Source organism: Neomonachus schauinslandi, chromosome 8, assembly GCF_002201575.2.
Source record: "Neomonachus schauinslandi chromosome 8, ASM220157v2, whole genome shotgun sequence".
NCBI lineage: Eukaryota > Metazoa > Chordata > Mammalia > Carnivora > Phocidae > Neomonachus > Neomonachus schauinslandi.
Window position 1 is genome coordinate 118732886 of NC_058410.1, and position 12088 is coordinate 118744973.

General features: G+C 52.3%; 3 protein-coding genes and 1 non-coding gene across 7 annotated transcripts in view; 3 read left to right on the forward strand and 1 right to left on the reverse strand.

Annotated features, from left to right (window-relative positions):
* The window catches only part of MDC1 (mediator of DNA damage checkpoint 1), a 13027-nt gene extending 9024 nt beyond the window's left edge, over positions 1-4003 (forward strand). The window contains exons 10-15 of the mRNA XM_044917300.1: positions 1-1099; positions 1181-1300; positions 1437-1619; positions 1847-1972; positions 2084-2194; positions 3153-4003. The exon at positions 1-1099 is cut by the window's left edge and continues 818 nt beyond it. Of these exons, the coding sequence (XP_044773235.1) occupies positions 1-1099; positions 1181-1300; positions 1437-1619; positions 1847-1972; positions 2084-2194; positions 3153-3320 (1807 nt within the window). The 3' untranslated portion in view covers positions 3321-4003. The remainder of the gene's footprint in view (positions 1100-1180; positions 1301-1436; positions 1620-1846; positions 1973-2083; positions 2195-3152) is intronic.
* On the reverse strand, positions 3991-4063 carry TRNAK-UUU. The gene has a single exon. It is a non-coding gene; the product is annotated as a tRNA-Lys (tRNA).
* A 2761-nt stretch (positions 4064-6824) lies between these two features.
* Positions 6825-9766, forward strand: NRM (nurim). 3 transcript variants are annotated; one of them, XM_021696883.1, is made up of 4 exons: positions 6825-6962; positions 7531-7727; positions 8337-8513; positions 8872-9766. In XM_021696883.1, exons 1-4 carry the CDS (start codon positions 6830-6832, stop codon positions 9151-9153), a joined length of 789 nt encoding a protein of 262 aa, XP_021552558.1. In that variant the 5' UTR covers positions 6825-6829; the 3' UTR covers positions 9154-9766. The 3 variants fall into 3 exon arrangements, with proteins under 3 accessions (XP_021552558.1, XP_044773207.1, XP_044773208.1); XM_044917272.1 differs by having other exon boundaries at positions 7531-7724; positions 8316-8513; positions 8872-9506; XM_044917273.1 differs by lacking the exon at positions 8337-8513 and having other exon boundaries at positions 8872-9506.
* An 854-nt stretch (positions 9767-10620) lies between these two features.
* PPP1R18 (protein phosphatase 1 regulatory subunit 18) overlaps positions 10621-12088 on the forward strand; it is an 8730-nt gene continuing 7262 nt past the window's right edge. The window contains exons 1-2 of one of the 2 annotated variants that reach the window (XM_021696881.2): positions 10621-10676; positions 11729-12088. The exon at positions 11729-12088 is cut by the window's right edge and continues 1369 nt beyond it. In XM_021696881.2, coding sequence (XP_021552556.2) covers positions 11757-12088 — 332 coding nt within the window. In that variant the 5' untranslated portion in view covers positions 10621-10676; positions 11729-11756. The remainder of the gene's footprint in view (positions 10677-11728) is intronic. The other variant, XM_044917271.1, reaches the window with a different exon arrangement.

The window sequence follows — 12088 nt, forward strand, 5'->3', positions numbered from 1 at the left end:
GTCCTCTGTCAAGACTCCTGAACCAACTGTCCCCACAGTCCCTGAACTCCAGCCTTCCACCTCCAAAGACCAGCCTGTCATCACTGGGCCCATATCTGGGGCCACTCACAGCAGGACACATAGGTCTTCTGTCAAGACTCCTGAGCCAATTATCCCAACAGCTCCTGAAGTCCAGCCTTCCATCCCCACAGACCAGCCTGTCATCCCCAAACCCACATCTCGGGGCAGGACATCGAGGTCTTCTGTCAAGACCCCTGAGCCAGTTGTCCCCACAGCCCCTGAGCTCCAGCCTACCACCCCCAGAGGCCAGCCTGTCACCCCCAAACGTACGTCTCGGGGCAGGACATCGAGGTCTTCTGTCAAGACCCCTGAGCCAATTGCCCCCACAGCCCCTGAACTCCAGCCTTCCGTCTCCACAGATGAGCGTGTCACTCCTGAGGCCACATCTCGGGCCACTCGGGGCAGGACACGGAGGTCCTTTGTCAAGCTCCCCCAACCAACTGAGCCCACAGCCCCTGACCTTGAATCTCTCACGCCCACAGATCAGCTGGTCATCCCCAAGGCTCAGGGTAGTCAGGATAAGACACTGAGGTCTTCTATAATAAGTGCTGTGCCAGTTCTTACCACCCCTGAATTCCAGTCTCCTGTCCCCACAGACCAGCCTATTCCCCCTGAGCACATCCCTCAAGCCAGTTGCAGCAGGAGGCTGAGGGCCACTAGGAAGCATGAGTCCCTCACAGCTCCCATTGTCCATGAGCCCTACTCTGCACTCCCTGAACCTAAATCTCGGTCCTCAAGGAACCAAAGACAAGGAACAGTGAGAGTAGTTGAGTCCCTCAGGACCATTCCCAAGCCTGCCTTTGCCCAGCTTCCTGAGGCCCCCACTCACACTACCCAGATCCAAAAGGTAGAGGCAGCAGGAAGATCTGAGTTCACCCCAGAGCCCCTGCCTAAGGCCTCTCAGACTCGCAAGAGGCCTTTGGCTACGGTGGATTCACCCCCACTTCAAAAACGGCTCCAAAGAGGGGAAGTCACCCGGAAGACAGTTTTCCTCAAGGAAGAGGAAGAAGATCCAATGGAGAGGCCAAGGAAGGAGGAGGTGAGGAGAGGGCCGGGGCCGTGAAGCTAGGAAAGGGCTTAGAGGCTCAGAAACTTCCAGCAAGATCTTTCTCAATCCCAGGATGTAGTGGTTCCAGGACCAGGCAAAAGAAAGAGAGACCAAGCAGAGGAGGAGCCCAAGGGAATCCCAGGCCGCAGCCTTCGACGGACCAAACCTAACCAAGAGTCCACAGCCCCCAAAGTAGGAGAGAAGGGGCATGGGGCTTGGTGGGAGACAGACATGGGAGGATGGGAGGATGGGAGGAGACCTAGGGGTTTGGAGACAGGCGCTGATGGCATGGGTTGCTGTGACCAGCTCAGGTTCACCCCTTCCACAGGTACTCTTCACAGGAGTGGTGGATGCCCGTGGAGAGCGGGCAGTGCTGGCCCTGGGAGGGAGTCTGGCCAGCTCAGTGGCAGAGGCTTCCCACTTGGTGACTGATCGAGTCCGACGCACGGTCAAGTTCCTCTGTGCCCTGGGGCGGGGGATCCCCATCCTCTCCTTGGACTGGCTGCACCAGGTGAGAGTCTAAGAGGTGACATACCATCAGAGATACTGATGGCGAAAGACTACTCACGTGGTGCTCTAGGAAGTAGTGGGGGGAAAAGGGGTACAGGAGGACAAGGGAGGTGAATGAGGCGGAAAGCTTAATTCAAAGAACATTTCATAAGCTCCTTCCAAATGCTAGGCAGAAGAGCTGGGTGGTGGGCTGGGCTGAGCTTTGGTGCTGACTGCTACTGTCCTTAGTCCCGCAAGGCTGGTTGCTTCTTGCCCCCGGATGAATATGTGGTGACTGATCCTGAGCAGGAGAAGAACTTTGGCTTCAGCCTTCGAGATGCCCTGAGCCGGGCTCGGGAGCGAAGGTTGCTGGAGGTGAGAGGCTGTCTTCTGCCCCATGCTTCAGCCTTCCCTCCAGAGGCTCCCCAGCTGTTCATGGCCTCTCAGTGCATACATTTATGGCCTCCAACATTCTCTTCCTCTTAGGGCTATGAAATCCACGTGACCCCAGGAGTCCAGCCACCACCACCTCAGATGGGAGAGATCATCAGCTGCTGTGGAGGCACTGTTCTACCCAGCATGCCCCGGTCCTATAAGGTATGGGTGGTATGTTTTGGATCTGGTGAGGTGGCACTTAAAGAGGTGGCTGGAATGGGAAAAGGTTGGAGAACCAAACGGGTATGGACGGGAACACAAGAGTAGTGAGAGGGTGAGGGGAAGCTCTGTAGTGTGTAAAGGGATAGGAATGAAGAAGTCTGCTGATTCCGAGTGGATTTATTTTCATTTTGTATTTTAAAATTTTTCAAATATACACAAAGGGAGAGAGAATCTCTATTATCAACGAACCTCCATATATCAATCATTCAGATTTAACAAGGTAGTTTAGACTTTGCTACATTTTCTCCATTTATTGCTTTTTTTCTTTTTCTTTGCCAAACTATTTTAAAGGAAACTGCAAACATCATATTATTTCCCCCTACATACTTAAAGTACACTTCTCTAAGAAATTATGTACTTTTTTTTTTTTACATAATCACAATGCCATTATTGATCCATAACAAAATTAACAATAGTTTCTTGGTCATTTCTTATACTCCATTAGACAGATTTCTCCACTTGGCCAAAAATGTCTCTTTGCGGTTCAAGTCAGGATTCAAACGAGATCCATGTATTGCCACAATTGCATATCTCTTAATTTTCTCTTACTCTAGAAAAGATCTCCCCCAACCCACCCAGCCTTTTTTTTTTTATTCCATTGACTTCCTACAGAAACTAGGTCAGTTGTTCTTTAGAATGTTCCAGTCTGGGTTTTTCTGTTTGCTCCTTTGCTGTGCGATTTGTCTTGTTCTTCTTTTACATTCCTTGTAAACTATAGTTAATTTTAAAAGCTTGAATAAATTCAGGTTCAGCTTTTCTGGCAAGAGTACTTCTGACAAGTATGCTTCATATCAGGAGGTCTATTTTAGTGATGCTGAAACTGATTAGTGGGTTCTGAACCTATTTCTAGGATTCTTTTTCACCCCTGACTTTGTCTTTGCTGTCTGTCTTTCCCCAGCCACAGAGAATTGTGATTACATGCTCCCAGGACTTCCCTCGATGCTCTATTCCATTTCGGGTTGGCCTGCCCATCCTCTCACCTGAGTTCCTGCTGACAGGAGTGCTGAAGCAGGAGGCCAAGCCAGAGGCCTTCATCCTCTCCACTTTGGAAATGTCATCCTCCTGAAAACATCACCACAGTACTCTTTTCTCTCCCAGACCAGTAAATAAAGTGTTAGAAAAGATTTGGAAGAAAGAACCTAGGGCTTTAGAAAGGATTGGGGTATACTGACCTGATTTGTCTTGGAACATGGGTGGGGCTGAAACGGCTTATGGGTAAACAAAAAGATAGGGAGAGTTGGAGCCACTGATTTCTTAAAGGGCCACTTAGATTTGGGTAATCCCATACTCAGATATCTTAAGTGGCTACCCTTAGCAGGACTGATGTCGTTACTGCTCTGTGGCACACACAGTGTCCTGCCTCTTGTTTGGAAGCCATTTCTCTTCCTCTTTTACTGGGATTCTTACTCGTCCTCTGAAAGATAGTGGAAACAATTTTAGTGTCAAGAACTTGAAGGGATGCTTGCAGTGGGTAATTTTGAGGTTGGAGTTGTGGAATGCTCTAAAATCTTTTCTTTTCACTCCATCTTGATAGAAGTGTTCTTTAGCTTTGACTTTGAGCAAATCTCTACACTTTTCTGGCCTGCTTTCCCAGTATTTATAAAATTAGAGCTTAGGTTTAACCTCTGATAAATAAATATTCACTCTGTGCCTTATGGTGTAGTGCAGTTTTTTTTAACATACTTGAAATTTAAATTTTACTTATTTTTTTATTTTTATTTTTAAAGTAAGCTCTATACCCAACATGGGGCTTGAACTCACAACCCTGAGATCAAAAGTCTCACGCTCCACCAGCTGAGCCAGCCAGGTGCCCCTTAAATTAAAAGTTGGTTGATTACAATGATGTGGAGAAATTGGAACCCTTATTATACATTGCTGGTAGGACGATAAAATGGTTCAGCTGCTGTGGTAAGTAGTCTGACAGTTTCTCAAAAAATTAGACATAGAATTAGCAAATTAGACATAGAATTACCAAATTACCATGCTAATTACCATTAGTAGGCATATACCCAAAAGAATTAAAACTTGTGCTCAAACAAATACTTGTACACAAATATTCATACCAGCAGTTCACAAGAACCAAAAGGTGAAAAGAAAAATGTCCATCAGCAGTTGAATAAATACATGCAGCATATCCACACAATGGAGTATTATTCATCCATAAAAGGGGATGAAGTACTGATTCGTGCTACAGTGTTTTGAGGATGAACCTCAAAAGCCTTATGCTAAGTGAAAGGAGCCAGACACAAAAAGTCACCTTGGATGATTCTACTTACATGAAATACCTGGAATAGGTAAATGTATAGAGACAGTAGAGTGGTGGTTGCCAGGAGCTGGGAGAAGGGGAAAATGGGGAGTGACTGCTTAATGGGTTCAGGGTTTTATTTTGGAGTGATGAAAATGCTTTGGAACTAGATAGAGATGGTGATTACACACATTATGAATGTATTAAATGTCACTGGATTTTTCTCTTTAGTTAATTTTATGTTATGTGAATTTCACTTTAATAAAAAAAGATGGGTGATTAGTTTGTGACTTTTCTGCAAGTAAATTATACTTAAGTTTGTAAAACTTTGGTGTAGTAGAATGAGTGCGAGCTCTGCTGACTTTTAACACTGCTGACTTTTAAACATATAAACATGTCTTAATATATATTAAGCACAGCCATTGTAGGTGTGGCACATGGTAGGACCCAAATAAATGTTAGTCCCCTTGCACAACTCAGAGTCTGTACTGTGTGAAACCTGTCTGTGGCCTGCAGGTCCAGGGGATTCCTTACAGTACCAGCTGTCTCTGTATCCCCCTTTAGCACTCATGTGCACTCTTACTTAGTGACATGGAAGTGCCCCAGTTTAAATTTCTGGAGAATAGAGACCTTTTCTTACACTTTCAAAAAATACGATAGCTTGTAGCACAAATAAGAAGTATCTCTGTCACTCAGGGTCCTAGCAGGAAATGATGGCACAGTCAAATTAGGGTAATTTGGAGAGAGGTTCTGTTTTTTTTGTTTTTGTTTTTTTAAGATTTTATTTATTTATTTGAGAGAGAGAGAGAATGAGAGAGAGCACATGAGAGGGGAGGGTCAGAGGGAGAAGCAGACTCCCTGCTGAGCACAGAGCCCGATGCGGGGACTTGATCCAGGGACTCCAGGATCATGACCTGAGCCGAAGGCAGTCGCTTAACCAACTGAGCCACCCAGGCGCCTGGACAGAGTTTAATAAAGTGAAATTTACAAAGAAGTTGGGAGAGTGTAGAGAAATCATAATGTTGCAGTACTCCAGTACCCACAGCTCTATTGTGACCACCTCTAAGTCCTAAAGGTTGAGAGGAGGAAGCAGTTTTGCAGAGGGCTTCCTCAATAAAAGCTGTGATTTTCATTGATTTAGTCCATTCAGGACAACCTCTTGAAGCAGAAAGCAGGGTGGTGGTTGTACCTGGAGGGGAAAATATGTCTGGTAACAGTTTACAACAGCATTGATTAAGAGAGTAGGAGTACTGAGCCTGCGGGAGGAGGAATGTAAAGGCTGTGGGATGCTGCCTGGCAATTTTTTCATTCATGAGCCCACATGACTAGCAGCAACTTAGTTCTCATCTTGGTAAATTTTCTTGTATTTCTTCTGTCTATAAGCCAAGGGATTTCACTTAATGATGTCTGAGTTCTCTGCGATGGTCATAGCTACTATGACTAGGTCCATAGCAACATGATCTTTAATTCTGATGGAGGAAAACCTTTTACTTTGCTTGTCAGATATATTAGTCTAGATATTACAAACAGGTCGGAAGGAAAAATAGTATGTGGGGTCAGACTAATAAGCTTGCAGAGTGAAGTCATAGTTAATTATCACAGGCTTGGATAAAATTAGCCTACTACAAAGTTTACAACAAATAAAATTTTCTATCACAAATATTTTAACATTGTTACTCTCATGATTACAAATCAACAGCCTTTGGCATTATTAGAAATAATCTCTAAGTGTCAGAGAAGTTTTCTGTCCTTGGCAAGTGGAGAGAGTAAGTTACGGAATAAACATTACTTTATGGTAAAATAGTCACTAACTCTTTAACAAGATGTAATAGGTGATTCAGAGCTTTGGGTTCTCAGCCTGGGTCAACAGTCTTCCGTTCTCTCACCGTTTGTAATTGAAGTGTTAACTGAGGCTTTGTAACCTCTGACTCTGGCTAGGTTGTCTGGCTAAGGTTACAGAAAAGGGGACTGATAATTCTCGGTTTCTACAAGAACCCTGAAAGAGAGGAACTGTCTTCATTTTAGATGAGACAACCAGCCGAGCTGCGACTCAACCCACTCGAGTGGCTGCAGAGCCGCTGCCCTTTCCTCTTGCCACTCGGAATTCTAACTTTCCCTTCTGTGACGCAGCGACTGCTAGTTCCATAAAGGCACCCAGGACCCGCCCTGCGGGCAGAGAAAAGGGCGCGCCGCGGACGCGAGCCCTGGCATTTGAGCGAAGGCGCCCCGCCTTCTTGGGCAGGGACCCCGGGAGGGGGCGGGGGCGAGGCGGGGCCTGTAGCCGCGGGAATCCCAAGCCCGTCCCCTTCCCCACCCCTCCGTGTGTCGCCATGGCCCCAGCTCTGCTCCTGATCCCTGCTGCCCTCGCCTCTTTCATCCTGGCCTTTGGCACCGGAGTGGAGTTCGTGCGCTTTACCTCTCTTCGGCCACTTCTTGGAGGGATCCCGGAGCCTCGTGGTCCGGGTGAGCGGGAGGGATCGAGGATGAGCTCTGGGGCTGGAGGTGGAGCCGGACGAGAGGGAGGGAGGGCGGGGCCTGGAGACAAATGACAGGGGAAGTCCGGGAGAGGGAACTAGAACCGTGAAAGCCGGAGAAGCCGGAGAAGCTTCAGGACAGACCAGAAGGCTAAATTAGGAACTCAGGGATTAGCGGTTTGGAGAGGCAAGAGAGTGAGGACTGAGTGGGGTGGAAAAGGGCGATAAGCAGAGGAAAGGAAAGTGCTTTTAAAGAGAGGACTATGGAGGGGAGAGTGTTCAAAAGAGGGAGCATTTGGAGTACCGAAAGAAGAGGGTCAGTCCAACGGTTGCCTCTCCAGCCATGCTTTTTGTGACTGTATAGGAATCCTCCTCCCCACTCTGAAGGAGGAAGAAGCAGGGAATGGAAAAGCAAGGTGGGCAAAGCCTGGAGAGGAAGCATTAAGACTCTTGAAAGCATTAAGGGGATATGGCCTGGGTCCCCAAAAGGAGAGTAGGATTGGGGGTGTTTCCCACAACCCTCTTGATCTTTTGTCCCTTTCTTCAACTCCCCCTAGATGCCCGCCAGGGATGGCTGGCTGCCGTGCAGGACCGCAGCATCCTTGTCCCCCTGGCTTGGGATCTGGGTCTCCTCCTACTATTTGTGGGGCAGCACAGCCTCATGGCAACTGACACAGTGAAGGTGTGGATGTCTCGATATTTTGGGGTCCTTCAGAGGTCACTGTATGTCGCATGCACTGCCCTGGCCTTGCAGGTATGAGGCTTTGGCCACTGAGTCCCAAGGGAAACTATCTGTGAGAAGAGTGTCCTAGATTGGAGGGGCAAGGACCTTAGCCTTCTGAAAATGTGGGTTTAGGAAGAGAACTGAGAGTGTTCAGGACTCTCATCTCAGCTTCCATTCCTCCACAGCACATATCCTCCTTATCAAAAACGGTGTACCTTTCCTCATTCCCCAAGCAGATATGTGCATTCTCACCTTTACAACTTTGTTCATGTTGTTCTGCTTGAGATCCCCTCGGTAACACCTCTTTCAGTGCTACCCTTTCTTCAAAACCGCTTCCCTCAGTTTCAAGAGAAGGCTTCCCAGTTAGCATTCATTTGTCTTCTCAGTGAGTGCTTGGCATAAGCTACTTTATGTACCTATCCGGTCACCCCATCCGTTCTGCAAGTCCTCAGGGTAGATACAGGTCATCCTTACATCCTTGGGACCCCACCTAGCACCCTCTATGTGGTGACTGTTTGTTTGTGATGCTCATGGTAGAGGTGGAGAGAGCTGCAGACCAGCCTGGGGTGGGGGCAGCCTCTGGGTCTAGGTCTTTCAAGGGTAGGCTGCTGAGATACCCAACCGCTCATCCTTCCCCAGTTGGTGATGCGGTACTGGGAACCTGTACCCAGAGGCCCTGTGTTGTGGGAGGCTCGGGCTGAACCATGGGCCACCTGGGTGCCCCTGCTCTGCTTTGTGCTCCACGTCATATCCTGGCTCCTCATCTTCAGCATCCTTCTCGTCTTTGACTACGCCGAGCTCATGGGCCTCAAGCAGGTGAGGCTGCCAGATTCCTACCTGAGACCTATGATTCCTTCTAGAATGCCTTTTTCTGTTCTAAGGATTTCCCTCCTCCTCCCATGCTCTTCCACCTTCCTCTTCTTTCAACTCCCTCACCTACTTCCCTTTCTTATAAGATAGTCTCCCCTCAGCTTTCTGTGGAAGGCCTGAAACCATGGGCCTCCTGGGACTGGGGAAGGTTCATGAGCCAGAGATGAGGATCAGGGGCCCAGGTCTCAGAAGGGTGGTTCTTGGGCCTGAGTTACAGAAGGGGAAGTTTCCTGGAAGGGGAGGAAAGAGGTAACTAAGATGCAAAAGGGGCTTGATCCCATTTCTAAGCTGTTCTCCCTCCTAGGTGTACTACCATGTGCTGGGGCTGGGTGAGCCTCTGGCCCTGAAGTCTCCCCGGGCTCTGAGACTCTTCTCCCACTTGCGCCACCCAGTGTGTGTGGAGCTGCTGACGGTGCTGTGGGTGGTGCCCACCCTGGGCATTGACCGCCTCCTCCTTGCTCTCCTCCTTACCCTCTATCTGGGCCTGGCTCACGGACTTGACCAGCAAGACCTCCGCTACCTCCGGGCCCAGTTACAAAGAAAACTCCACCTGCTCTCCCGGCCCCAGGAAGGTGAGGCCGAGTGAGGAGCTAACCTGGTTCCGAGCCCTGCACTTCCTCTCCTTTAACATCCAGGCCCTGGCTGCTTCAGACCAGAGGCCCAAATCTGTGGACTGAAGGGGCTATCCCTTCCCCTGCTTGAGCCTCCACTCCTTGGGCCCAGCTCCATACCCTAAATTCTGAGTTTCAACCACTGGACTCCAACATCTACTTCTCACCAGCCAGGAAGAGGGGGTGGGGAACTTATCTGTCTCCTCAGTTAGGGCTTGACTCCTCCACCCCCCACCTTAAGAACCTCTTATAAGGGAGAAGGGTGGGCCTGACCACTTCCCTCCCACTGTTCTGCACCTCAGGGATCCCCTTCTCCTCCTCTGGCTTCCCTTTCTAGGAGTGTAGTACTAGGGTCTGCAGGTTTGATGGTAATGCCTGCCCTTCCAGGCTCCAAGTGCCAGCCCCCTGGCTAGCCTTGCCATCTCCTTAGGCCCTGGCCCTGGGCTCTGTCCTCTAACCTAGTTGAGAGGATCCTCCCACTCTTCATTTTGGGTGACTAAGAGCTCTCTGCTGTCCTGAGGAACACGCACAGCAGAAAAATAAAATTCAGCCTGTTTTTTCTACATATGATATGCAGTCTATCAGTGTCTCTCTAGCTAGAGGGCTGACTTTGGGAAGGAAGGCAAGCGGAGCCCGGGCACGCCAAACTCGAGTCTGGGCAGCCACCGCGCCCTCTGGCGACCGCCGGGCGGCGGCCACTCGGGCAGACCCACCCCCACCTCCCCAGGTCGGCCCAGTCCCCCTTCCTCCAAATCCCCCAGTTTCCCTCGCAGCAGACCAGGGGACCCATGGGAGACAGGTTGAAGCTAAAGTGTGGGGCAGCGGCTCAGGTCGGGGAGCCAGTTTCCATGGCCGTTGGCTTCTGAGTACCTCTCCTGCCACCCCCTCTCCACGGGCCCACCACAGCCTGGTGGCGGCCCTGGACCCCGCAGTAACAAAGGCTCGCCGAGGGAGGCGAAAGCGTGGGGAGGAGCGGCAGGAGATGGGAAGGGCGGGCCCGGCTGTAGCAGCTGCTGCTTCCTCTGCAAGTCCCTCGAGGGGCCTGAGTCACGGGCGGCTGCCTTGGGTCGGCGAGCTCGGGGCGAGGGTCCGGACACCTGGGTTCTCCAGGGCTACCGAGAGGGAGCGGGGTGTGGTCCCCGGGGACAGAAATGGAGGGCCGGGGGTTGCGGCGGGAAAAGGGGAGTCCGCGAGCCTAGCCCCACGCGGGGGGTCTCTGGAGCGAGGCCCCGCCCCTCGGGCCCCGCCCCGCGCCCCCATCCCTCTCCCCATTGTCCTCAGACAAAGCGGTCGCCGCCCCCCGCCCGGCCCCCAGGTCTCTCTCTGTCTCCGTCCCTCCTCCTCGACTCCCTCTTTCCCTCCTCCTCCTCTCCTTCCCTCCTCCCCTCCCTCCTGTCTCCGGATCTCCCTCGGTCCCACTCTCCTCCTCTTCCTCTCTCCTCCTCCCTCCGGACGCCAGGCTCCTCCGCACCCCCTCCCCTGGGAGCCCCGCTGCCTTGTGAGTTGACTGAGGGGCCTCAGACTTGGGGAGGGGGTGTCTCCTGTCTCCCGTCCCCGGCCCGGACCTTGGGCTGTCTCCTCTTTGTGCCGAGATTGCCTGTCTGAGCGGTCCGAGCTGGGTGGGAATGGCCGGCTATGTCAGGGTTCCCTGAGAGCGGAGACCCGGGCATTGGACTGGCAGGCTCGGGAGAGCAGAGCCGTGGAGCGGGTCCTCCGCACGCCACGGCCCCGGGCCCGGCCGGTGGGAGAGGCAGGCGGCGGGGACGGGACGGGGTGGGGGTGGACGCCAGGGTTCTGGGAACGTGCTGGCAGCCCAGACACCCGGGTTCCGAAAGTCCCCAAGGGAGGGTATTCCCCCCTCCCCCCCCGCCCCGAGCTGCCTGGGGGCGGAGTGCCGGGTGGCGGCTGGGGGGCCGGAGAGGCGTGGCCGGAGCGGAGCTGGGAGGGGAGCCGGGACCTCCCGAGCCCGCGCTGAGACGCGCCCGGACGCCCGCGGAGCTCCATTTCCCCTCTGCCCCCTGATTCCCCTGCTCCCTTAGACCTCTCCACTCCCCGCCCCTCCTCACCTCCCCGACATCCCCTCAGGTCCCACCACCCCCTCTCGGGCAGGATTCCCTGATCTCCCTTCCCACTCTAACCGCCTCTGGGGTAACGGTGGGGAAACCTCGCCTGAACCCTACCTCCCTCACCCCCGGCCTCTCTTTTCTCTCTCCTCTCTCATTCCGACTTCTTTTTCCGCCCTCCTCTCCTCTCACATCCTTGGGACTGTCTCTGATACCATTAACCCTGCGCTGCCAAATCTGACTCCTGCCTCTTTGCCCTGAATCTCTATTCTTCCTCTCAGGGCCACGACCCCACCCCCACTTGGCCCACAGCTTTTTCACTTTCTGTTTTCCCCTTTCTTTGCCCTCCATCTTCTCACTCCTTTCGTCTGTCTTTACCCTCAGCTCCTGTGCCCATCTCTGTGTCCCACCTCTCCCCCTCTACTTCCTCTCCCCCCACCCCCAGTCTCACCCCCTGGAGCCTCTCTTTCCTGTTCTCTGGCCCCAGCACTCCCCACCCTCACCTCAGCGCGACCATGGCCACCATCCCAGACTGGAAGCTACAGCTGCTAGCCCGGCGCCGGCAGGAGGAGGCAGCCCTTCGTGGCCGGGAGAAGGCAGAACGGGAGCGTCTGTCCCAGATGCCAGCCTGGAAGCGGGGGCTGCTGGAGCGCCGCCGGGCCAAGCTTGGTCTGTCTCCTGGAGAACCTAGCCCTGCACCTGGGACTACAGAGGTTGGACCTCCAGACCCAGATGAGTCGGCCGTCCTCCTGGAGGCCATTGGGCCGGTGCACCAGAACCGATTCATTCGGCAGGAGCGCCAGCAGCAGCAGCAGCAGCAGCAGCAGCAGCAGCAGCAGCAGCAGCA

Excerpts from the sequence above, each read along its gene's own strand:
- NRM (XM_044917272.1), top strand. The coding sequence starts at position 6,830 with ATGGCCCCAGCTCTGCTCCTGATCCCTGCTGCCCTCGCCTCTTTCATC. Across the intron at positions 7,725-8,315 it reads CATGCACTGCCCTGGCCTTG|CAACCGCTCATCCTTCCCCA; the intron begins CAGGTATGAGGC and ends TGCTGAGATACC. Across the intron at positions 8,514-8,871 it reads AGCTCATGGGCCTCAAGCAG|GTGTACTACCATGTGCTGGG; the intron begins GTGAGGCTGCCA and ends TCTCCCTCCTAG.